The 24,849-nt window shown below is 40.9% G+C and overlaps 1 protein-coding gene across 1 annotated transcript in view; it reads right to left on the reverse strand.

The window, feature by feature from the left end:
• Positions 1-18,069, reverse strand: part of mpped1 (metallophosphoesterase domain containing 1) — a 94,623-nt gene extending 76,554 nt beyond the window's left edge. Inside the window, exons 1-3 of the mRNA XM_080887558.1 lie at positions 17,937-18,069; positions 12,370-12,736; positions 8,334-8,515 (exon numbers count right to left, since the gene is read on the reverse strand). Coding sequence (XP_080743684.1) covers positions 8,334-8,515; positions 12,370-12,548 — 361 coding nt within the window. The 5' untranslated portion in view covers positions 12,549-12,736; positions 17,937-18,069. The remainder of the gene's footprint in view (positions 1-8,333; positions 8,516-12,369; positions 12,737-17,936) is intronic.
• Between the last annotated feature and the right edge of the window lie 6,780 nt (positions 18,070-24,849).

Raw genomic sequence — 24,849 nt, forward strand, 5'->3', positions numbered from 1 at the left:
GGCAATCGCATCATGGTCGTCGCTTATCTATTATTCAGCAGTAAAGGGGAACAGATAGAGCAGGCGCTAAATTAAGAGCTGTAACAAAGATGCTAAAGGCTGTGGACCTCGCAATCTGGAGTCGGGGGGGCACAAATCCAGCGCTCCTGAGGCAGCAGCAGGATGAAGACTTGGGTTATTTCTCTTTGTACAGTCTAATAAGAGTAAAGATACATTTTTAAAGAAGCACTACCTAAAAATGCATCTAATAAAAAAAGCCGATAACATCTCACTGTGTTATTGCCCATCTCTGCAGGTCCTTCCAGTCATGAAGGACTTTCATCCCAGTTTGTTTGTTTTTGTTCCCACCGACCCTCCTTTTCAGTCCAACCACAGATGGAGGCAAAGACGTGGCCGGTGAGATGTTGAATGGTAACATTGAAGCAAATGGTTATCACATCTCCTCTTTGCACATCATCATCTGAGCTTCACTGTCTTGTATCTGCACGAGGGCGTGTCAGACCTCATTTATAAAGCACAAACAAAGTTTGCTTCACCTTAGTCTCAGCAGGTGGCTGTCTCATCTGCTCTATGCTGCTTCACCATGAAGCATAAACAGGTGAACTGTAGAAAAGCTTGCTGGCTGCCTGTTCCTGCTCCTTCAGCCTGATGCAAGAGTCTGTGATTAGGAAACTTCTTTACCGCACTTTATATTTAGCACTTCTGAAATGCTCCTGCTGTTTTTGAAGCGGCACTGCTACCTCTGTCCCGTGCATTTCAAGGGTTATTGTGGTGAACAGCTGTGGTATCAACGAGCTAATAAAACAAGCTGATATATTCATATATATGAACACAGACAAAGCAGCGATATAACGGGATGAAAAATGCACTGATGGCTAAATAGTGGCGTGAAACAAAATTTTAAAAAAAAACAATTACATTAAAAACATTAATGATATCAGAGCATTAGCAGCACAGTAATTTGAAGAATACCAGAAGCCATGTGCTCAACTTAATGAGATGAATAAATTTAACAGGCTGTAATGTAGTCCCAGGTTACAAAAGACCCGAGGTGTGCATAAAAGGTGGAATGAGTACGAACTGATTAATGTTTTGTTTTTTTTACCTCAGACGAATTTTAAAAAGAGGACATTTCATAATTTTTTATGCAACCTGCATATGTGTAGAACTATTAAAGCGCTGTGAGTCAACTGGACGGTGTTTTGCTACGGTGAATCTGAAGGAAGTGTAAGAGAGTCACTGATGTCAATCAGGAAAAAGCAGACAGAAGGAAAGAAAGAGTGAGAACAAAGCCTTTAAGAATTAAAGCTGCTCCTCTCTTGACCCAGAGTCGACACCAAAGCAAGAGGAGATCCATATTTAAACACTCGACACTCACTGCAGTACATTCCCGCTCTGCTCTGCCAGATCCCGTTATCACATGGCATGAATAAAAATGCCACTCAAGCCTACAGCGAGGGCAGCGCACACAAACAAACACGCAAACACTTAGGGTTGCCTCAGCTTACGAAATCCACGTGGATCGTTGCTACGGCGCACGTGTTCGCAGGCACGGCTTAGCGCTGAAAGCCTGATCAAAGAGACCATTATTGGAGACAATTGGACTGAAGTGCGCTGCTCACAAGCTCCAGGTCTGCCTCTCACCCTCTCTAACCTTTTTTTTACTTTCCCCAATTTATTCACTCGCTCCTCTCACCTGTTCCTTGCAAACATCTCCGCCCACAGCAGTCCAGTTGAAAAGCTGCCCAATGTGGCTTTTCAGCTCCACTTAAACGTGTCCTTTTTTATTAATCAGTGCTCTTCAGCATGCACATTGTGCTTGCATAAAAAACAGAGTGACCAATAGTTGTGCATTCATTTTGTCAGGAGAATTTTAGTTCATGGTAAATGGACTGACTCTTATTTAGCGCTCAGTGTGATGTTTGCACAGGATTTAACATTAAAAGTATATGTATATGTAGTTATGTCAGTTAGGAACAGCATCATTAGTCATTCAGCACCAGGTGCATGAGCAGACGAGGCCATGGGGTAACTTTACTGAACTGTACTCGAGTACATGTAAAGTAAAGTAAGTCTGTTGGACTTGGACCCACTTTTTTTTTTATTAATGTTGGTGCCTCAACCGCTAATCATCCTTTAGGCAAATATTTGACATTGTATATGCTACTATATTTATGTACTATTTATAAATATAAATTCCTGGATATTATAGATGAAGACAATATATTATAGACATAGATGCTATAGAATGATAAATTATTAAACTCATCATCAGCTGAAACACTGATCCACACATTACTAAAGCAATAGTTATGATCCAGTAAAGAGTTCTGGTTCTGGGCCACATCCAGCCCAGTCTGTGAGCAGCATCAGAGTTTGGCTCACAGTTTGTTCCAGTTTTGGAGAAATCACAACTTCGCTGTATTTATTTAGCAGACTTTTGAAGACTTTTATTTATTTTTAAAATGTACGTATGTACGTACATGTGCGCTAATGATGTTAAAACAGACATTTATAAGAGATGATGTGAGTCTTACAAAAAGCAACACTGATGCAGAATGTAGAGCTTGTACAATACATGAACTCAAAGTGTTTATTTAGTGAAGTCAGAGGTAAAGCTGTGGGCTTTTGTGGAGAGCAGATTACTCTGTTCAAGGGTTACAATTTGAATTTGCAGAAAAATGTGAAGATCTGACTGAGGCAGGTCAGAATATTTGCTGCAAAAGCAACAATGACTTTGCTCAAGCGTTGCACATCCTGTGATGGATGTGGGCACAGTACCAAAGAGTGTTTGGTGGCTTCTGCTACACTAATAAGCCCTGAGAAATATAAATGAATAAATCAAGACATAAATAAATAAAGGTAAATGAGATGAAGCATTAGATCCTTTATATACTGACTGACAGGATGGATCACCACGACAATAAAAGTGTGGCATCAGGTCCATGAGCTGCGAGTTTACCAAAGTAAGGCAGTATCCCTCTGGGGAGACACATGGGCACTTTGCTCTGCTCCCTATTATTTTTAAACCTCCGCGTTCTCCTTCCCTGTCATCCCCTTACCTTCCCACCACTTTCCCTGCATGAATTTCCTCTCCTCTCCTCTCCTGCAACATTTGCCATCTCTGAGAAAGCCTTGAATGGCTGCCAGCGGCCCCAAGAGCCAACTGACTTCCTGCTAAAAATAAGAGCTGAGAAAAATAAGAGCTGGAGAGAAAGGAGTGGAACCAGAAAGGGAGGTAAGGAGGATAGAGAAGGGGGAAGAGGGAAAGGAACAAGACAAATAATGGGGGAGAAAAAAGCAAAGATTGATAGGAGAGGAAAAGATGAAAGAGCAGAAAGTTTGGGAGCAGATGGTAACACCTGACCGAAGTTTGTACAGACACTCTTTCCAAATCAATACGCTAAACCTGATCTCCCAGCAAATCTGTTCAGCACACACTAAACAGCAGGAGTTACATTCATCTACAGAACATCCGTGTGACAGAGACAGGGAACAGGAGGGAATGAAAAGGACAGAAAGAATAGGAATAGCCACATTATAAATATTTATATCAGCAGTGGAGAGAAGGTGGCGGGGTTGCAGAGGAGAAGGAAATAATGGGAGAGCGGAGCAGGAAGGGATGGAGAGAGGAAAGACTGACTTCAGAGGCAGCAGCAGGCGCATTTGGCTCAGTTTATCTTTTCTTTCCCGTCTCTTACGTCGCCTCTCTCACCGCTGGAGTGCAGGCTAGCGGATTTACATCTCGCGCTCCCCACAGTGTGTGAGCGAGGAAGGAGGCGAAGGACAACAAGTTCTCCCCTTATCTCCCTCTACTGTCTGCTTCCCTCCTTCAGACAGCTTTACACGCACCCGCCATCAGGCACGCACCTTTTCCTGGCGTGATTTTCACCGGGGAAAGGTGTCGATGACGACGATGAAGGCAGCGATAGCAGGAACTGTTCTGCCTTTTCTGTAGATTCGAACACTGAACTTTTTTTTTCCGCTGTTGCTCAGCTTCGTGCGAGGTTACTTCTTCCTGTTTCAACAGATTTCACGTGGCGATGATAAGACTTACACGCGCTCCTTAGTCAGTACAGAGATAAGAAGCTTCCAGCAGAGCAAAAGTCAAAGAAAACAAGTCTGAATTCTCTAAAGGCTCCTTTACTTTCTTCTTAACAAAGGGTGTAAGAATATAAGGACGCACGGCAGGAATTTCTTTGCCAACTAAACTTAACTTTCATGAGTATTTGATTTACATGGCGCTGACAAAGCATAAAACGTTAATAAATAATAAAGTTAATTATTATTAATAAATAATTTACAGATTATTGTTGATAAATAAGTTCTAAGCCATTAAAAACAACAGGTTTGGGGAACTTAACAGATTAACACCAATGATGGCAGAGCTGCCTTTGAAGGAGCTGGTCTGACATCAGCACCAACCTGAGACTTCGCTCACTGCTCGGACGCTTGGGTCCATGGAGGGGAATAAGAGCAGCTGCAGTTAGGAGATCACTCACTCTGCCGTCGGCACTAAACCTCCTGTTTTTTCACAACAACTTTTATAGACTTTCATAATACGGATGCTTTAATCGTGATATGTAAATGATCACTAAGTCATTTGAAACCACTACAAAACAATATGAAGCTCTTTACGTGGCTGAGCGTCCGTTCTGCTGCAGTTTGTATCTGCTGCACCTACAGCAGCAACAGACAAGAAGAAGGTTGAAAAGTTGGTTTAGAGTCAAAAACCCGTCAGGAACAAAACACCTACTCCAACAACTCCATTAACAGACAGGAAGGAGAGAAATATAAACAAGAGTCACTAATTATTAATAAACGTTGTTTATGTAATATTAAGGGAACATGGTACGTAGAGGTGGGAATCACCATACATCCCACGATACGATATTATTGCAATTTTCTTAAATATTTTGCGATATTCAGATTCTGTCCATAAAGTTAAACTTTATCAATATTCATTTTATCTAATATCAAAGTCTCACACTCAGTCTTTCTCTCATTTCAGTTTTATTGTTGACAAACTTGAATGGTTTGTATTACAGTCTAGTCCCACTGAACTGAATGCAACCATCTGGTACAATTATAACTATTCTGAACTATGCAATATGAAAACTATGCAGCCCCTTCAGCAACTGAAGAATTTGAAAGTAAATTAAAACAAAATAATTTTACATTAAATAAAAAAGTTTTAAACTTAATTAAAATAAAACATGTCTTAAATTAAAATAAGTAAACTGTCATGTTTATTGCTGCCAAAAAAAAGTTAAACACATTTGGACAGTGAAGGAATGTCAGGATTCTTGCTCAGAAAAAGGATCAACATGCTCTGAAGTCAGAGTCCACAAAACCTTTTTTTTGTAACAAAATATCGATTTCTGCCGTCCCTGTATCGATACATTATTAGCAAACAAAATATCACGATACTACACAGTATCGATTTTTTCCCCACCCCTAATGGTACGTTACAGGCTGCACTAAAGAGTGAGAGAGTGAAAACAAATTTCAGGCAGCTCAAATTTGTTGTGTGTGAGGATATGTTTCAGTAATGTTTAATAAAAACAACCTTTTGATAGAAAACAACATTATTTGTATTTGTTTTGAGATGGCAGGCTGACAGGACTCCACACACAGACAAGCCAGTGTCCTCCTAACACTGGTACCAAGCCTGCAGAACTGGGGAGAGTTGTGTCAGGAATGTGGCATAAAGTCTTTACCCAATCAAACATGCAGATTATCAAGAATGAGATTTCCGTATCAGATCGGTTGGTTAACAACGACCGCCTCTGGTGCCGTCGTTCAACAGGATGCCGGTGGAAACTGTGCTGCTGTTGGCCAAAGACAAAGGAAGAGGAACGTGTGTTCTGACGCAGATAAAGAGAAGGAAAGGCTGCAGTGTGGAGGTGCAAGTAAAGGCCTATGACTGGTGAAGGGAGAGAGCTGGCTGATATGATGGAGAGAATGAGCACATATAAGTTGTGAAGGCAAAGAGAGGATCAGACAGGATCATGAATTTGAAGCTGGAGGCTGAAGAGGTGAATGTTGTTGGTGTTTATCCCCCACAGGCTGGACGTTAGTTAGAAAAGAAAGAGGAATTCTTTAAAGTGTCCCCAGGAGAGAGAGAGTGGTGGGTGGAGCAGACTTCATTGGACAACAGAAGAGACGAGGAAGTGTTGGGTAGGTATGGTGCCGACAAGAAAAATGGAAGATCGTTGGGTTGGCTCTGGAAGTCGAGGAGAGTAAGTAAATAAAGGGTGAGGCAAAGATTACATGTTGGGAGTTGTGGAAGAATGTCTCAGAGAGTACAGGGAGGAGTCGAGAAAGGCTTCGGGTGGTAAGAACAGCTGAAGTGGTGAGGGAAGCTGCCAGAAGGTGTTTGGTGTATCCTCTGGAAAGACAACAAAGGACAAACCGTAGGCTTGTTCTTATACTTTACCGCAGCACTCAAAGCACTTCATGCAACATGCCTCATTCACACCCATTCATACAAGCTCTTCTGTTCTATACCGAAGTGCATTGTCTCTAACATTCAGGCTCTGAACACACCAGAGAGCAGCTTGGAGTTCAGTATATCCTGAGGATACTTTAGCATGCAGTCAAGTGGAGCCTCCAGGGACTGAGCCACTAACCTTCCAATTAATAGAGGACTTGCTCCTGAGCTACAAACACTGAGATTTGGTTGTGGAATTAGGAAGTACCGAAAAGTATCCAAAAGAAGACAGATCAGCGGAAAAAAGGCAGTATAGGCAGACCTGTCATCCCAGACAGGTCACCTGGTAACGTCTAGGAGAGAAGGCAGTAAAGAAGAGATAAAACAATCTTGAAAGATCTTGAAGAGAGTAGGGAAGCCTTAGGAATGGTGAACAAGAGTATTGTACCAATTTGTTTAAAAAGTGCAGACTGTAGTAAATATAGAGCGATGAGACCGATGAGCCATAGAAGTTATGGTGAAGAGTTGTAGAATGTAGGTTAAGGACAGAGCTGACAATCAGGGAGCAGCAGTACGCTTTCAGGCTGAGTATGAGCACTACAGATGCAACGTTTGGTTGAGAAGCATAGAAAAGGAGTTTGAGTTTGTCCATGTGGATCTACAGATTACAGAGTGACACAGAGTGTCAGGAGTGACAGGGAAGGTTCTGCAGGCATTACATCAGGAATCTGAGCCCCTTCTTATTTGCTGACAGATGAGACCAGGCTGGAGTTACCGTGGATGTTTTGAGTCGACATTGTGAGAGTAGGGAGAAAGTGGAGGAGAGCTGGAAGAGGAAGGAAAGTGAGACTGAGGAGGACAGGCGATGCTGCATGGAGTAGAGGTAGTGAAGGTAGATGAGTTTAAATACCAGGGGTCAACAGCCCAAAGCAACAGGCAATGCACAAGTGAAGAAGAGGGTGCAGTGGAGTGGGTGGAGATGAGCGTCAAGAGTGATTTGTGACAGAAGGATAGCAAGAAGAGTGAAAGGAAAGGGATGGCAGCGCAAAGAATGGATCTATGTGGATCCCATGTGTGAAAAGCTGGTGTGCAGTACGAGGGGATGTTATACTGTTTGGGGTGACCCATCGAGATTCGTTAAGTTAAACAGTATCAGTTATTAAGTTGTATCAGGTCGTTGCTGCGTAATAACATTTTGAGTAAAATGTGGAATATTAAAGGTTGATTCAGGTTCCTGTTTTCTGTGCTGTTGGAGAAACTGTGAAAGAACCAGGCTGGTTCGAAGGGTACGTTCAAACTGTCTGTGCAACCTCTGTAAGAAACGAGAGGAGTGTAACACAAACCAGACTCACTTTGTGCCACATCGCACTATATTGTGGGTTTTGCATGTTTGCCACAAATCACATGTGGGATTCTTGTATATTACAGCGATCAGTTTCCCAAAGCACAGCATACGTTTTAGTTTAATGGTTGTTTTCAGTACAGTCTAAAACTGGCTCAAAGACACTTCATGTTCAGCGCATTGAACGCTCACTTTACTTTATACTTTTACCAAAGTTTTTGTTTTTGGCTTCCTGTTTTCTTGTGACATGTCCGAGAAACTCGAGGTTTTTTATAAGCTGACTCAAATCACTAATCTTTAAATTCAACAAAAAGAAACTCAAATCTATGCAGAAAGGATGCAAACTGCTTTAAAAATGTGTGCGGGAAAATGGTCAGCAATATTAGGGAAGTTTCTGACTTTGAGTTAATGCTCCAAAAACAAGTGGAAGCTGTTTTTAAAAAGAGAGTTTCCTGCATCAGCATTAAAATACTCTCTGAGAACTTTTTAGTTCTTCTTGATTAGGATCAAGATCACAAGGGGGTCACGGAAGACAGCTAAACACATAGAACTGCTAACCTAGCCAGTCGTTGAACTTCTTGACCTCGGAGGGCAGTCCCAGTTCGGTGAAGTCTCCAGCATGGATGAACACATCCCCGTACGGCATCTGGATGGCATCAGTGCGGGAGTGTGTGTCCGAGATGCACACAAAGCGTGTGTAGCCCGGTGGCTTTGGAGTGTCGTGAGGCATTGGGTCAACCCTGAGACAAGAAAAGGAACAGAGGACAAGAAAGCAGGGAGTGAGGATGCGAAACGGGGCCACTGCAGCTTTTGCTGTACTGAAACAATACAGCAGAAGGGACAACAATGCTATACGTAAAGTCTCTGTGGTAAGAGGCTGACAATGAAAAAAGTTAGAATTAGTATCCAACAGAAAATCATCCCCACAGACTGAGGCAGATGGGGAAACAAGAGACAGCACAAAGGAGGAGGGAGAGGCCACAATAAAAGCACGGTACGCACAGAAGCAGAAAAAGAAATGTGCAGAGATAGAAAAAGAATAAAGCACAAATATAGAAAAGAGCAGAGTCCTGTGGGATTTCCAGTGAGTGTGCAGATCCATGGGGTCTCTGGGGGGGAGAAGGAGAGCTGGTGAATAACCATGGCCCACTTAAGTGAGCTTTCCTCCAGGTACCTTAACACCCAGCCCTACTTCCTCCTCCTCCTCCACCCATACCACTAGAGACAGAAAAAGATGAGGCGACGAGGGAAGCAGATACACATGCACATAAGACAACCAGCAAGAAATGAGTCACGAAGTAATAAAATACAAAAGAGGGTTCATAGAAAATATAGCACAACTGATGGGACTGAAATGTAAGATGATGTAAAGTGACTGAGCTCCACAGGATCTCTTCTTCACATGACTGTTCGAAAGACTCTGTGATTTTATATAATAGCCTAAAGTTGAACTAAAGCTCAGAAATAGACTGAGTGACTTAATTGCACAAGCTGCCACAGCTAGAAATTGAACAAGCAGAATTGAGGTCAGTTATAGTCATGCTATAAATAGCCTGATCTAAGGTAGCTAAAGGGGGGTATTAGAGTGTTAATGTGCTGGTTTGACAACATGCTGGGAGGAGGAACCCTTGGACTGAGCAGTTTCTGTCGTATTGTAGCCCTGTTTATAGAACAATGTCTGGATATGCATCAGAAGTTAGTGAGGGGGATTTTTGCCTGTGCAGCTACGCAGAAACACCCAGGTCGGCAGGCCGCAGCTTTATTGATATATACTGAAATACCCGTCATTAAAACTACAAGAGAGGCTGTCAAAGGTTTATGGGAGGAAGAGAGAGACAAAACACACACATTACATAAAGCTTGAATGAGCATGTCACTGAAATAAGTATTTGATCCCCAAGGAAAATGTGATTTGGTACATGATGGAGAAATCACTAGATTTGCATACATTTCAGGAGGGACTCCAAACTTTCCAAGCCCTTTAGGTTTCTTAGATGTTGCTTTACAACTCAAAGACGCAGCTCCTTCCACAGATTTTCTGTCGGACTGAAGTCTGGAGACTGGCTAGACCAGTAGACCTTAAGAGCCATCCACGACCCACCTTCAGTGTTCTGGCTGAGGGAAGGTTCTCGGCCCCTAAATGCAGTGAAGTCGTCCTGTACCCTAATACATATGCCTACCCCCATGTTTGACTGCAGAGAAGGTGTTTGGGTCATGCTCACGTCTCTTCCTCCAAGCAAGGTGGGCTGAGTTGATGCAAAAGAGGAAGATTTTGGTTTGATCGAATCACCCCACCCCCTTTAGTTGCTTCTATAAGTAATATATTAGAGTTTTAGATGTGGCGTTTCAAATCATTTTTAGCCTTGATTTGCCGTTTAATAATGTCAGCTTTTGACATTACTATATAATACTTGATCTGTGTGGTCAAAAAGTAACTGCTATTGTCTTTGAAGCCCCAATGTTAAAAAACAAGAAACCATATCTTGACATTTATAAGCTACATACTCAAGAGTGCCATTTATTGCCACTTACTGCTGCATCTTGAAACAGTGGAAATCACACCTGAATGAAAACTACCATTAAATATAAACAAGGGGAGAAAAAGGGATTCAGAGCTTCAGATTTCACAAGAGCCCCACAGAAACATCCTACATATGTTCAAAACCTGATCACTGACAATTCCTTACAAAGGCGCGATCTGAAGCTTCTTATTTACTTGGTTGGAATTGCAGTTACGCAGCTGTCTGCAACATCCTGCGGTTTGATGCTCTTGTTATGAAAGAAGTGTTCGGTGCACGGCTTCTTAGCTTTAGGAGATTACGTCTAACCTGACCGTGATTCACAACGTAGAACATGTTACAGAGTCTACTCATTTATTGAACAGCTTTAATGATGTAATTTAATACTATAATTAAATGGCACCGCTAGCCAGATATTGAAGTGTAGCAGAAATTCAATTCAGTCTTATTAAAACATTCATATCTTTATGCTTTACTGGATCATCTGTGTCTGAAGACAAAATATGAGTATGAATTATGTGTTTATATTTTGAACTTTTTTAGTTGAAGTTCATAATTAATGTTATTCATATAAATAATCAGCAGTACTGACAGAGACTCCAAATTGCTTTACATTTTAGGGAGAAGGATAAAAAGTGAGCTTATTGTAGAATAAGTTCACATATGCATGGTTTGTTTTTCATGAAGTTATAAATGCATATCATCCTTTTTGGATTCAAAGTAGAAAACTAGCCTACAATCTACAAAGAGACAATCTGGAACTATGTTATAAAAGCCTCCCAGTACAGGCCAATGGGATTTCGTCTCACAGATGACATGACTCTTCTGGCTCCGTGGCTGCTGCCATGTTGATTTTTTGGAGCCAGAAGTGACAATATACTGACTACGTGGTTGAGTGCAACCATCTCAGCCTTGCAAGCGTGGTTATCAAGCTACACTCACTATGCACAGTCACAAAAGCATGCTGATCAATGCTAAGCTACAGACTGATAAAATCCTCAGATTTCACTAACTAAATATCCTTGGATGGGCTGTAGCGACACAGTGGGTGATATCATGTGTCAGATAATAACAATAATAACTTTGAGCAAGCCACAAGTGGCCATTAGAGGAGCTGCAACACCTGCACTGTTTTTGGCATTTCTGCACTGCAGCCTCGCAGGTTGCTGGTTGATCAGTACTAGCTTAGCATAAACTACAAAGACCCTTTGTGGCAGGAATGACTGACTTCCAGTCTGCGTCTGCACAGACTCACATTACATATAAAGTGAACACTTGGAAGGCTTTTATTTTTTGCAAAATATTGCGTAATGTAAATAATTTATTTAAACTTTAAATATTGAATTTTATTTTACATTTTAAATAAATAAAATTATTACATTATGTAAAATTCCAGTAACTATTTCTTGCATGTTATTTTAGAGCCTGAACTATAAAACAATTGCAAGAAAATTCAAAAGTAATTTTTTGCAATTTATTCCTTAAAAATGTATTGTGCAATTTATTTTCAGTTTTTCGAGGGAAAAAAGCAAAATAAATCACTCTGCTGATGTGGAAGTCTCAAGTTGGCATTACAACAAATAGCTGTAGCCATGGCAACAGATGAAGAAGCTTCATAAATGCAAAGAAAGGAATGTTATTAATTTACATGCATCGTTCCAGGAGCACACGAGATGCAAACGGTCAAAACAGTTTAAAGATGTAGATTAAAAATCAGTGTCAGGTATCTGAGCAACGGCAGACAGTTTGTATTTATTTGACATTAATCATTTCAAAAGTATTAAAGGTTAATACATTATCATTATTATTATTATTAACCCTATTATTAGTCTCCTGAAAACCTAACAAACAGAGCTCAGTCCAGACATATACTTTATGTGGCAACTGCTGCTGATCAAGAAGTAGCTGCAACACTCAGAACTATAAATCATTATCTCTACATTTCTGTTATACAGTGTGTTAGTGCAATTTAAAAGATAACCAAACAAAGATATCAACAAATGTTTATGAGCTCCAACTCTCAATGACAGCAGGATGCTCCATGATTACCAGCAGCTACATTTCCATCTACTCACATGTGAACGTGAGGCGGCTGGAAGCGTCCCTGGTTGATATTGTAGAAGGTGAAAGCCTGAGTGGGGTTGGTGCTGTACTCATCCACCTCCACAGCAGTCCTGTTGCCTCGCTGTGAATGTGACTGAGCCTGCGACTGCTGCCGCCTTGCGGCCATGATCTCTGACAGGGTGAAGGCCATGGTGCTAGGGACCAAAGCAAATGGAGGAGTGCAAAGTTGTAGCTGCTGGTTGTTTTTGCTTTAGGGCAGTGGGTGGATTGTCCCTGCCTTATGAGAGGCTGCTGGGAAATGTCCTGACGAGTTCAAACCCTTGGTGCACACACAGTCCCAGTGACCTGAGGAGACAGCATCACATTCTTCTTCTGCACCTGCAAAGAATGCAAAAGAGCAGAGCTGCAATTTGGCGTATGACGTATTTGCAGGAGAACCCTTATTTGAATAACTGAAAAAAGAATCATTGCAGTTATCAAATATTTAAACAAAATGTGCCGTGGAACATTAGCACAGCAGCAAACAAGTGTTTGCTATCCAAGGACACTGTGGAATAATGGCACAGTTAGCAGTGACACTGCCTCTTTGTGTCTGTGGGGTCCCAAAAAACTCTCCATGACTAAAGCAGGTGGTGGAACAGGAGTTGGACCTACTGATTTAGACTAGGTTTAAATCACAACGGACCGTTTAATGGGCACAGTGAACAGTACCTGAGCTCAGCTGGCCGGCTACACTGAACTTAAATGGCTCAGAGCAACTGCTGTGTTATACACAATACTGGATACCAACTGCACCTCCTGGCAGGGATAACACTGTCACTAAATACAGACCTGTACTGTGTCTTATGAATATGATTTATTTTATTTTTTAATAGGGTAAAAATAATAACTATTAAAGTAAGATTGCAGTTACCTTAAAATAGACTAAATCACAGTTACACTACAACCATGGATGATAAAAAGCACAATTCTGACACGAGGCACGCACAAACATCACAGCAGTGTCTACATGTAAAGGTTTAAGTATATCTGTTAGCCTAGGTTATAAAGAACGAACTGAATTACCCAGTTCAGTGAGAAGCTAAATGACAAACGTGTGTTTGGGCACAAATGTGTGTTCTAAATTAAATTAAAAATGCTCTTTAGGTTTTTCGTGTGCTACATTGTTCTTTTCATTCGAGTTTTTCTTTTCAACAATGAAGTGAACTGATCATTTCCTTTCACTGCCCATCCCTGACGTGTGAGACCTCCCTGTGTGTGTCGCCCATTAAAGCTCAGATTTAACTCTGCAGCTCATTTTTCAGAGGCTCTGACGACTGCTGGGAGAGCGCAGAGCCGCTGAGAGGTGCTGAGATGACGGAGATGCTGGAAGACGGAGGTGATAATTTGGGGACAGGCTGCTTTGGCAGAGTCCGTCTGGACTGCCGCACGATGTCGGCGTGCCATCTCGATTCCTCATTCGCTGACGCGACAGATACACACTTCACACCCCGGTTGTTTGTCACGGGCAAATCCCAGCATGGTGGTCGGTGGATGTGTTTCAGGAGTGTGTGCAGCACATGTGCGCATTCGCAGGTTGATGTGTATGAAGGCCTGCGCATGCATATTTTAATGTGCTTCTGTTGTTATAAATGTGACAGTGACAATCCCTCACACTGCTAGTGTCAGACAGGAATGTATTAGCAGATGCTGAGACTGTAACACACTGGGCTCAGACGCAGCTGTCGAAATCACGTAGTCGACGACTGAATATACAGCTAACATCAGCCTGTGCTCGCCCTCCGCCCTTATTTTACTCGTTTTCGATTCTGTCTAAAGAAAAGGGTTTAATCCATTGCTAATAAATAATAAATAAATAATATGATCGATCGATTAAGGGATTTAAGCAACCCGTGGTGATCTAGGTGAACTCTTGCAGTTGTGAAAATAACTGCATTTCCTAAATCTTTCCAGAAAGACGGATCAGGATTTATTTCACTGCTAAGCACTACGTGGTGGAGAGTAAATATTAACACAAGTTGTGATTTATTTGTGACAAAATCAAATAATTTTGGTGTCAAAATCTAACCAAACAGAGGCTGAGTGTTATAAGTCACAGGATACAGGCCTGGATTGGATTTCTCTGCCAAAGGTCAACTATGATGCTCTTATACCACGTCACCTCCTCTAAAGATCTCTTACGACCTGATGGGGGCGCTACACCAGCTAGTCTGCAGCCAAATACAGCATATTGATTCCACATGTTGCGTTGAGCCCTGAACTGAACAGCGACATAATTCTCCAGCTTGAGCAGATTGACAGGTTACAGCTCTTTAATACAAAGTGTGCATGACTTCCAAGTGAGTCCATGTAAGAATATTGCAGGTAAGCAGGTGTCATGTGTGTTTTCTCTGCATTTTCTACACAGGCTGCACCTCATCCAAGCCGAGGGACTACTTCCAGTACTGAAACCTGTCTGTAGTGTGCTACCTGTCAGAAAAAATCACCTTCAATCTCCTGACCTAATTTACCCCATGTTTTCTATTTTTGCATATGTTATTTGAAAGTAATTTGCAGTCGACCTATTGCACTGTTCAGACACAAGGATGTGTTGGGATTGGCTGCTTTTAACCAGCAATTCATTCATTACTTTAAGATATTATTACCAGTGTCACTGAATCATATTATGGTAATAAATGCCACCATTATCTCAATATTATGGCTCAACCTTAGCTGCTATTATTTGATGTTGGTGCTATCAGCAGCTCAGTAATCTCTGAAATGTAGGGTGGTTTCTGAACGCTGAAACAAAACTATATCTGACACATAGCTTAACAAATTCATTTTGCTTTTCATTTAAATATGAAAGCGTGTTAGAAGAAGCATCTGTACCTACACTGGAAATGTTGGCCCACAGTGGGTTCGTACGTGCTCCGCTGAATGCACAATCACAGTAGTTGAGGGCATTCACACTGAAATTAAAAGAGTGTAAGGCGCTGAAATGGTGCGCGCCTGCTGGTATCAGTGTGACGAGTAATTGAGCGATGACAGAGACGGGACTGTACAGCTCTGGAAAGCTATCGTAAGGAAAGAACGTTGTCTTTTACTCAGACAGTTTTCCAATTACAAAGTAATTTACCAGGAAGGTGAGCTTACATGCACCTATTTGCATTCGGTATGACATGCTCTGCTGCATGAAAACCTCAACGTTTTTGGTTTAGTTTCTTTTAAACGGGACTTTTGGTTTCATTAAATGAATAAAATGGCTGAGTTTGTTCACACAGCACTAAATTCAATCTGAGCGCAGGCTTAAACATTTACATGCCAGTGAGACAGCCGTATTGATTAAAATTAATGTACATCTGTTCCATCAGACATCCGCGAGACTGACAACATGTTGGAGACAACTTCTGTGTGGACAGCCTGTTTGTCTCTGAAAATGTTTCTCATAGAGTCTCGTCCTTTGTTATTTTAAAGCGAGTGTTTCTGCCACCGGAAAATCCTCTTTTCTTCCGCTGCATTTTACCAGCTCCCAGCAACATTTAACTTATGTGTGAAAAAGGTGGATGTCTGATGGAAACATGCTAACATCAACATACAAGCATATCTAGGAAAGCAGGAAAGCAATAAAAGCAGTCTTCACTCCACTGTTGCAGTATTGTTCTTTTTTAGCCTGAATGTGTGTCCCTGTTTTTATGGGTGTACAGAAAACCATCAGTGGATTACTGTTACTTTAAGAAATAATGGGTGCCATTTTTTCACGATTTCTAATTGTGTACATTTATGTTGTCTTTTGCTTCATTGTGCTGAATTTTAACAGACTAGCTCCTGTAAATTTCACAGAGATCATATCCGCCACCTCTCTCTGTAATGTCCAATTCAAAATCTTGTTTAAAACATTCCAAAATAAAAGCTGTAAATGAATTTCATGAATTCCTTAAATAATTCTAAGTTTAAATTGATTGCGTACTTTACCTCAGGAGCATTACCCCAAAATGTATCTGTGCTTTAAAGTGTACTGAACCTCATGTGAGTGTAATGCTGTTTTTCAGCACACACTGCAGAGAAGAAACCGGTCACACAGCCTAACAAAGGAACTCCTGTATTTTGTAAGATGGGGGGTCAAGAAAGAAGAAGGACTCGTGCACACTCGAGCCCACACAATCTGTTTTACACGTTCACAAGTTTTCACTCACAGACTCTGTCCAAACAGAAAAAAACATTTCCTGCAGCCAAAACTCATTAGCTCGTGATTTTTGTGTTCTCTGCAAAAGTGCCTTTAGATCATCTGAGTTATGACAACGTCGTCTGATTAAAAATGGGGGTCAAGACTTCTGGTGACAAGACTAATACTGTCTGCAGTGAAGATCACAGTTTACAGGAATTGATGAGTTGACTGTGAAAATAGATACAAGTGCTATTTACTATTTTTCTGGCTCAATTTGTTTGTCATTGTTTGAATTCATAACAGAATTACAATGCTTTTATTATCTCCACTGTATGGGCCCCTAGTCTATTTGATAATTGGAGAGAAGAGAAGAGAAGAGAAGAGAAGAGAAGAGAAGAGAAGAGAAGAGAAGAGAAGAGAAGAGAAGAGAAGAGAAGCCCTGCAGCGCTCACACGAATCCATCAGTGTTCACTAGTGTAAGTGGAGCGGCTGATAAATGCAGAAACGTCTGATTGATGCGCTCTCCTCATGGGGACATTGTCATATTTAACAGCGACCGTCACATTAGACCGTGTGCCGATCCTCCCTGCTTATTCGCCCGTTTCCTGCTACGTATGGACACACAGAGAAAATTAAAGTGCATCTGAGTGTGTCGCTGAATTACAGTTATCTGTTTTATGCGTAGCCTGGAGATAGTCTTGGTCTGATTTGGAGTCACGGCTCTGTGAAATTTGGTGACGGCTGAAAGAAATTTCCTATCCAAGGCTGAAAAATACAAGAGAATAACATCCACAAAGATTTCTGTGCCGATTAACTTCTCTTTTAATGCGGCGTTTTTCACCTTTAATTCGCTCCTGCTCACTTTGTCTCAGCAAAGCGTTTTGCAGGCAGAAACTTTAATTAGAAATCAGGTGAAAAGTTCAAAGTGCGTCTGTGATTATCGCCCTCGTGCGCGTTTTGCAGAGGTGTCCGTGCACTCACACCGAGTAACTGACTTCTAATGAAACTTTTCAGCCGTTTGGTCCACAGGCTGCACCAGCTGTCTGCTTCTCACACGTGGAGCCTGGAAGCTCCGCTATCAGCCTTCTTTTCAGTCTGAACTGCCCTTTGGATGCGGTGCTGTGGTGAAGTATGAACGACTATAAGAGCGTTCCGGTGAGCTCCGCTGGAAAACGCGACATCTGGGGACGTATATATATATATATATATATATATATATATATATATATATATATATATATATATATATATATATATATATATATATATATATAAAGCTCTCTGCAACCGAAGCCGGGTGAGTGGAAATGTTGGCATCAGGGCTGAGATTAACCCGAGAATATGCCGCGGTATGCGGGTTCGGGGCAAATCTCTGCTCCGCTGTCTCATGCATTGTAAACAGAGCTGTAAAATAAATAGGAGTCTACCTACCAGCTTCAGTCGCAGTGAGGCTGCTCAGTGTTGGATGGTGTGGAGAGAGGAGTGTCTGCGCTGCCACAGAGACGCGCTGGTCAGTTTGAATGCGTACCCCGTGGTGCACCGGCACAGCGTCGTAGGCACAGCCTCTCTCTCTCTCTCTCTCTGCCTCTCTCTCTCGCCCTCTCAGTCCGGCCCACTGTGTTTCACCGGTGAGCGGTACAACGAGGAGGAGCAGAGCAGGGAGGGAGGGAGGACCGAGAGCAGCTGCGTGCGGCACCACTGGACTCATTCCCGGTCAGAAAACCCGAGGGAGCAGTTCGGTGCAGTTTTACTTATACAGGACCAAACCACAACAACAGTTTCCTCAACGCACTTTATATTGTAAAGCAAAGACCCTACAATAATACAATAATATGACCGCTTGACTACACGGGGACCACACGGCCCGTGTCCATCCGTTTGACGGTGAATGTTTCTGTTCAACATGACTGTTTCATTCACTAAATCGGTTCATGTGCTGAAACAGCAAACGGACATTTCTTTTCTTATTTTCCCTGCGGCTGTAAAACGATCAGAAAGCAGCATTCAGTCGCTCTTTTTAATTTCAGAAAGCGACTGCAGCTCTGTGACATTTACAGTAAATATAAAATAAAGCTCTAATCCGGGTTAGTTTATTTATTTTTTGTCAGTTTACATTTCTAATAATTATTCAGCAACAATAAATTTGGCTTGATAGGCTCATTTGTTATCAAACGTTAGACGTGATAGTCCAGTCATAATGGTTATTGTCAAGTTAATTTCTCATCTATTTACATATCTCATTAACCTGGAGGTGCAGTGGTTAGCTCTGCTGTCTTACAACTAGAAGGTTGCGAGCTTTAACCCTGGCTGTATGTTCTGTGCGAGTCTAAGCAGTGTTGATGGATTAGCAGCCCGTCTAGGGTGAACCCTCTCCTCACCCAAAGAGCGCTGTGGAAGGCTTTACCCTCATTTGACCCTAACTTGAACAAGCAGTTAAGAAAATAGAAATCATGGATCAAAACTGTAAAAAAAAATGTCAAACAGAACAAAGTTAATTGTCAAGTTTTTGGGTTTGGATTCTTGTTTATTATACAAGCCAACATTTGTGAAACAAGCGCGACAGTAAAACTGTGTGAAACCACAACACAACCTCAGTCTGAACATGTTGGCAGGATTTCACTTTCTATCAAATGCTGTGGTTTGCATACTGACACTTTACTTCTTCAGCTGAACAGTTTGAACTACTTTATAGAAGTTTGTAAGTAAACATACTAAAGTACTGCAATAAAGCGCAGATTTATGCTACTTGCACTTTAGCACCTTTAGGTCAATTCATACAATATTCTGCTTCTACTCCAGATTTCAGGAGGGGAGATACTTTTCACTTCACTGTCTGAAGCTGTTTAGTTACTGGCTACTTTATAAACTGGGATTTTTATACATAAAAATTAGATTATACAAACATAGCTGACATATCAATTAAGTGATCAATCGACCATAATGTTAACTGATAGATAATTTAATGTGGAAACATTTCTCACTATTTCTCTTATTATTTACAAACCAAATGAAAATAATCATTAGTGCCAGTTGAGTACAACTGGCACTAATGATTATTACTGGATGAAAAAACTGGGTGATAAAAATGAGCTCCACCTCTATCGATGAATACTAATAATCCAGTGATAGAATTTATGCTCCGTTTATTGTTGTTCTTTCAAAAATTCTATTTGTTTTGGTGGCAATTGCCAGATAAATACAACTACAGCAAAGAAGGAATCACAATTACACATAACACGCATAAACAAAGTCCTTCATAATAACAGCAACAACCCATTGCAATAGCATGAAAGCAACACAAGAAACATCAGAAAGTTTAACCTGGTGTGATCCTGACCTCTGTCCAGACTGCATCCATTCAAATTTACCAAAGAGAGGCTGTGATACATCGCATCGTTGTACCGTGTCGTCGGTGACCTGCAATCTCTCTGGATATATTTATCATCTTATTAAGTTTGTTCTTATTAAATACAGATAAAAAGATCCCAGGCAACAGAGAAACAAAAGGAAAAAATGCCACCAGCTCACTGTCTCCAGTTTTTGATACATACATATCTTAACATGCATATCTTGACATGGGATGCAGTAAGTCCTTAAACAATTGAGGAAATGGAACAAGTGGAAGGTAAAACAAGAAGATGCACGCCTAAAAGGCGATCTACAGCATATCCGAAAGAGGACCTGAGAGATGCATCTGAGCCTTCGGTTGATGCAGCCTCATCAGAAATGCGCTCAGGTGGCTATCAAGAAGCTATTCTGAAGGAACTGAAAGACGGCGGCACGGCTGATGTGTGCCAAATTACACAAGACCTGGACTGAAAATCAGAGCTGCCACAGAGTGTTAATCCAAATTTGATATTTGAAAACACAATGGAGGCTCTTTCATGGTTTGGGGCTGCACAAAACAGTCATATCAAAATGTTACAAATGTTGAAAACCAACATATAATGCTTAATGAGAGCTGCACCAAGTCATTTATCCACTGGTTACAGATATAAACGATGTCTGCATGATCTGATATTAAAATAAATGTACATATTGTACCCACGAGGAGGATCAGGACTATATCGCTGCCACTGTTTGCAGCTATTCAACAAACACAAGATGTATTTTCTTCAAGACCACAGATGTTTTTAGTGCGTGTCCTTTTCTCCATGTGTGGCTTTCAGCACATGCGATGCTCAGATTGTCACCGTAGAATCCCGCCCCTTCTCACTCACCATGTGTTTATACACCACTCTGCATTTAATTATGAGTTATTATTATTCTCTGGCTCTCTTCCACAGCGTGTCTTTTGTCTTGTGTCTCTCCACTCAGCCCCAGCCGGTCACGGCAAATGGCTGCACATCGTTGAGCCTGGTTCTTCCTGTTAAAAGGGAGTTTTTCCTTCCCACTGTCACCAAAGTGCTTGCTCACAGGGGTCATATGATTGTTGGGGTTTTCTCTGTATTATTTTAGGATCTTTACCTTACATTATTAAGTGTCTTTGGGCGACTGTTGTTGTGATTTGGAGCTATATAAATAAACTGAATAGAATTGAATAGATTTTTGAGCCCTGATCCAAAAGGTAACTGCAACCAGAGCACTGTAGACACTTAAAACAGACTTCCAGTGATGCAGAATAAATGAGCAATATTTGTCTGTTCATAGTTTTTAATGAGGAAGGAGGATTCGGTATCAGACACAAATTATTTTTCAACCATGCTTGGAAGACACCTTTAAAGGAATCTGCAGACAAATGTGTTTGAAGAACTTCAAGCTGTGACAGTTACACTCTGCCCTGTGCTGTGGTAGTTTGTTAGAAAACAAATTAAAAGAAATGCTGTACAATAAATGTTAAAATCAGAAGATAATTCATGCAAAAGGAGCTGACACTCTTAGTGTGGTGGCCCTGATCCCTTTGGGCCATGACTATGACAGCGTGCCTTGCAGCAATAAAATGCATCTCTGTAGCAGATCTCTGCAGGTAAAGTGTTTCACTTCCTTCAGCCTGTGACCTGTTTCCTTGTTCATTACAATGTATGTTATTAATGTATAAAGCAAAGCAAGCAAAGGCTTGTAAAATCTTCATCATTTCTGCTGAAAGGAGAACTTCATCATTTATTGGCTGTGTGAGGGATAATCAGTCAAATTACAGCATTACAGCACATCCCCACCTCTGCTCCTGTTTATCCTCAGGTAATTGGACTGGGATTTAGGCCAGTAATGAGCTGAACAAACAGAGCGCAATCCAGAACTCAAATATATGCCCAGGGTGGAAGCTTCCAGAGTAACAGGCTGAAGTGAGTGCACCATCTGGTGGACACTTCACTCAGACACAAAGCAAGTACAAAAAACATCAGTTGAATAAAAAACACCAGTAGCGCTCCACCCTCTCACACCGGACCAACAAAATTACAGTTACTCAGAATAACCTCAGTTTCGGGCTTTTGTATCTTCATCTCTTGAGTGTATCCTTTGACGATGACACAGCTTCCTCCTCGAGAGTCCATCCATTCGCTTCCGCTTATCCTTTTCAGGGTCGCGGGGGGCGCTGGAGCCTATCCCAGCTGTCATAGGGCGAGAGGCGGGGTACACCCTGGACAGGTCGCCAGTCTGTCGCAAGGCTAACACACAGGGACAAACAACCATTCGCACTCACATTCATACCTAGTGACAATTTGGGTTATCCAATTAACCTATCCCCACAAGCTGCATGTCTTTGGACGGTGGGAGGAAGCCGGCCCCGGAGGGAATGTTGACACACACTCCTCGAGAGTGTTGAACACAAATCTTTGGTGCTATGCAGCAAAATTACAAAAAGCTAAATGTGTTGTTTTCTAAGTAGTAACGGACTTCAGTACTGCTCACACACCTGGACTAAAGAAGCTTCTCGGACAAGAGGTGAAACGTCTTCAAGAAACCTGAAGAAGTCCAGACGCTTTTCTTCTGTTAAGACTACGATTGATGACTGAGAACCACAGACATACTTTACACTCAGTTCTTTCAATACTGCGGTAAAATCACCAAATTGGAGATGAGACACTTCATTTCTGGCTGATTTTGCTGAAGTAGAGCCTGAAGAAATAGAAAATATGGTTCAAATTCTTACAGTGTTGGCTGCATATATATTAAAAGTTCAGTATCTGGTTTATGCAGTGTACACTATATTATGCACATAATAGGAAAATAAATAGAATAAAGTTGCATTTTTGCAGATTTATAACATACCTTATATGCACCCAATAAATGTGTAATTTGACCAAGTGATCACATTTTCCTAAGCAATCGGTCCGTGTTCTGTCTTTATCACTTCATAGCCAGTGAACTTTCAGAAGAGCAAATGACTGAGGAAGGGAGACAAGACAGCGAAGGGAGAGTAATCTCAGCATCTGGCACGGTCGCATTTGCCTGCAGATGCTGGCAGCTGATTGGACGTCCTGGAAAGATCACGTAGGAAATATCAGATCGGCCTGTCAAATATGATTAATTACTAACAGCAGAGAAGCTCAGCAGTTACAGTGATATTATAAACAGGCAGTGAACTCAAACATTAAAGTAGACCGCTGCTGCCAGTCAGGTACAGGCCACTCAAATTAGCAATATATTAACATTTATATCACATATAATAGATTTGATATAATTACAGTGATTGTTCTTAAAATGGAAGAAACTGAAGGAAAAAAAATCACCATTGATTTATCACGAGGAGGTGATACGACTGAAAGAGTAGAGAATGTAATTTTGATGTCAAAGCGACCATATTTGACACAATAACACAAAATGAAACATGAATGAAAGTATGCTTGCTGTGACGCATTATCTCACTCTGTGGAGGCTGTTGCTTCCATTTCAAACTAACAGTAATGTTGGATATTTCTATTCCAGTGCTGCACAAAGAACAAAAACTGAGGAAAGTGGGATAAATATGTCTCTTTTTGTGACTTGAAATGTGTATAATTTATCCAAAGTCACTGCACGTTCATATTTATATATCTACAGTAAAGTATTATAGGAAGACCACTACAGAGGGCCACAAGCTCCACTCTGTCCCTGCCACCCTCAACCCCACCCAGCAAGAAAGACTCTTCTATTTGAAAACTAAAAGGCATTTGAGGCACATGTGCATTTGAAGTATATTACAGCTGCATTATTGTACTTGGAAAGAAAATACAACCTAGTCTGATTTTGCACTTTGCACAGTGCATATTTTTCAAAAAGTTGAATAAAAGAAAATTGTTATTTTCCAAATATTTATTCACATGTTTTTCAAATTTTACAGATTCCTTGATGTTTCTTGATCTCTGCACAGCTTCTCACTGAAACTGGCTCTCTTTAAGTGTGCAGTATGGCTCCTGCATGATTTAAGAAATAATCACTAAGACCTTTTTAAGACCTCAATAAATAAAACTTAAAATGGAATATTATTAATGCATCTACATCTCAGGTTTCTGAAACAGTCCTGGTAAGATATAAAGCGGTCCATCATTACAACAGTCCCTGCATAATCATGCTCAGTGCTTTCTTTTGCCACATAACAGGAAAGTGAATCTAAGACAAGGGATTCATGTTTATGTGTGATTTTCACCACTTTCTGGGCTTCAGCCAGTTTATTGGTTATATTCAGTTAGAATGTCATTGGAGCTAATAGGGGATTGCATTGTTCTGTAACACAGTAGTAATAACGTACTAATTTGAGAAATCACCTCTCACAACTACACTTAGAATTCACATAATGAGTCAAGGTCACTTAAAGTGACTGTGGTAAAAGTTATTTTTGCAACAGCTGGTGGAAATACGACTATAACAATACTAATAACACACAGACTATATGGGCAGTTCTAGTTATCTAGTATTTAATAATGTTACTGTTTTCTTACACCCCATGGCTTTCACTGTGCTTTGTTAATCAAATAAAAATGATAACAATAATAAAGAATACAAAAAAAGGAAAATTAGAGATGCTAAAGATTAGACATACAGTGGCATGAAAAAGTGTTTGCTATCGTCTTGATTTCCTATTTTGTTTCAGATCATCAAGTAAATTTAAATATTAGACAAAGATGACACAAGTATGCAACACACACTTTCTAAATGTAGGTGTTTATTACTAAAATAGGAAATCAGGAAGGGGGCAAACACTTCTTTCACACGACTGTATGAACTGTCATGATGTGACTGTTTAAGAGTATTTTTACTGTTTTTCTTTTTCTTGTTAGTCCTCACACACACAGACGCGCGCACACACACACACACACACACACACACACACACACACACACACACACACACACACACACACACACACACACACACACATGTATATATTAGTGATGTCAATAGATTGAAAAAAAATTATCTGATT

Source organism: Rhamphochromis sp. 'chilingali' (genome assembly GCF_963969265.1).
Source record: "Rhamphochromis sp. 'chilingali' genome assembly, chromosome: 7".
Taxonomy (NCBI): domain Eukaryota; kingdom Metazoa; phylum Chordata; class Actinopteri; order Cichliformes; family Cichlidae; genus Rhamphochromis; species Rhamphochromis sp. 'chilingali'.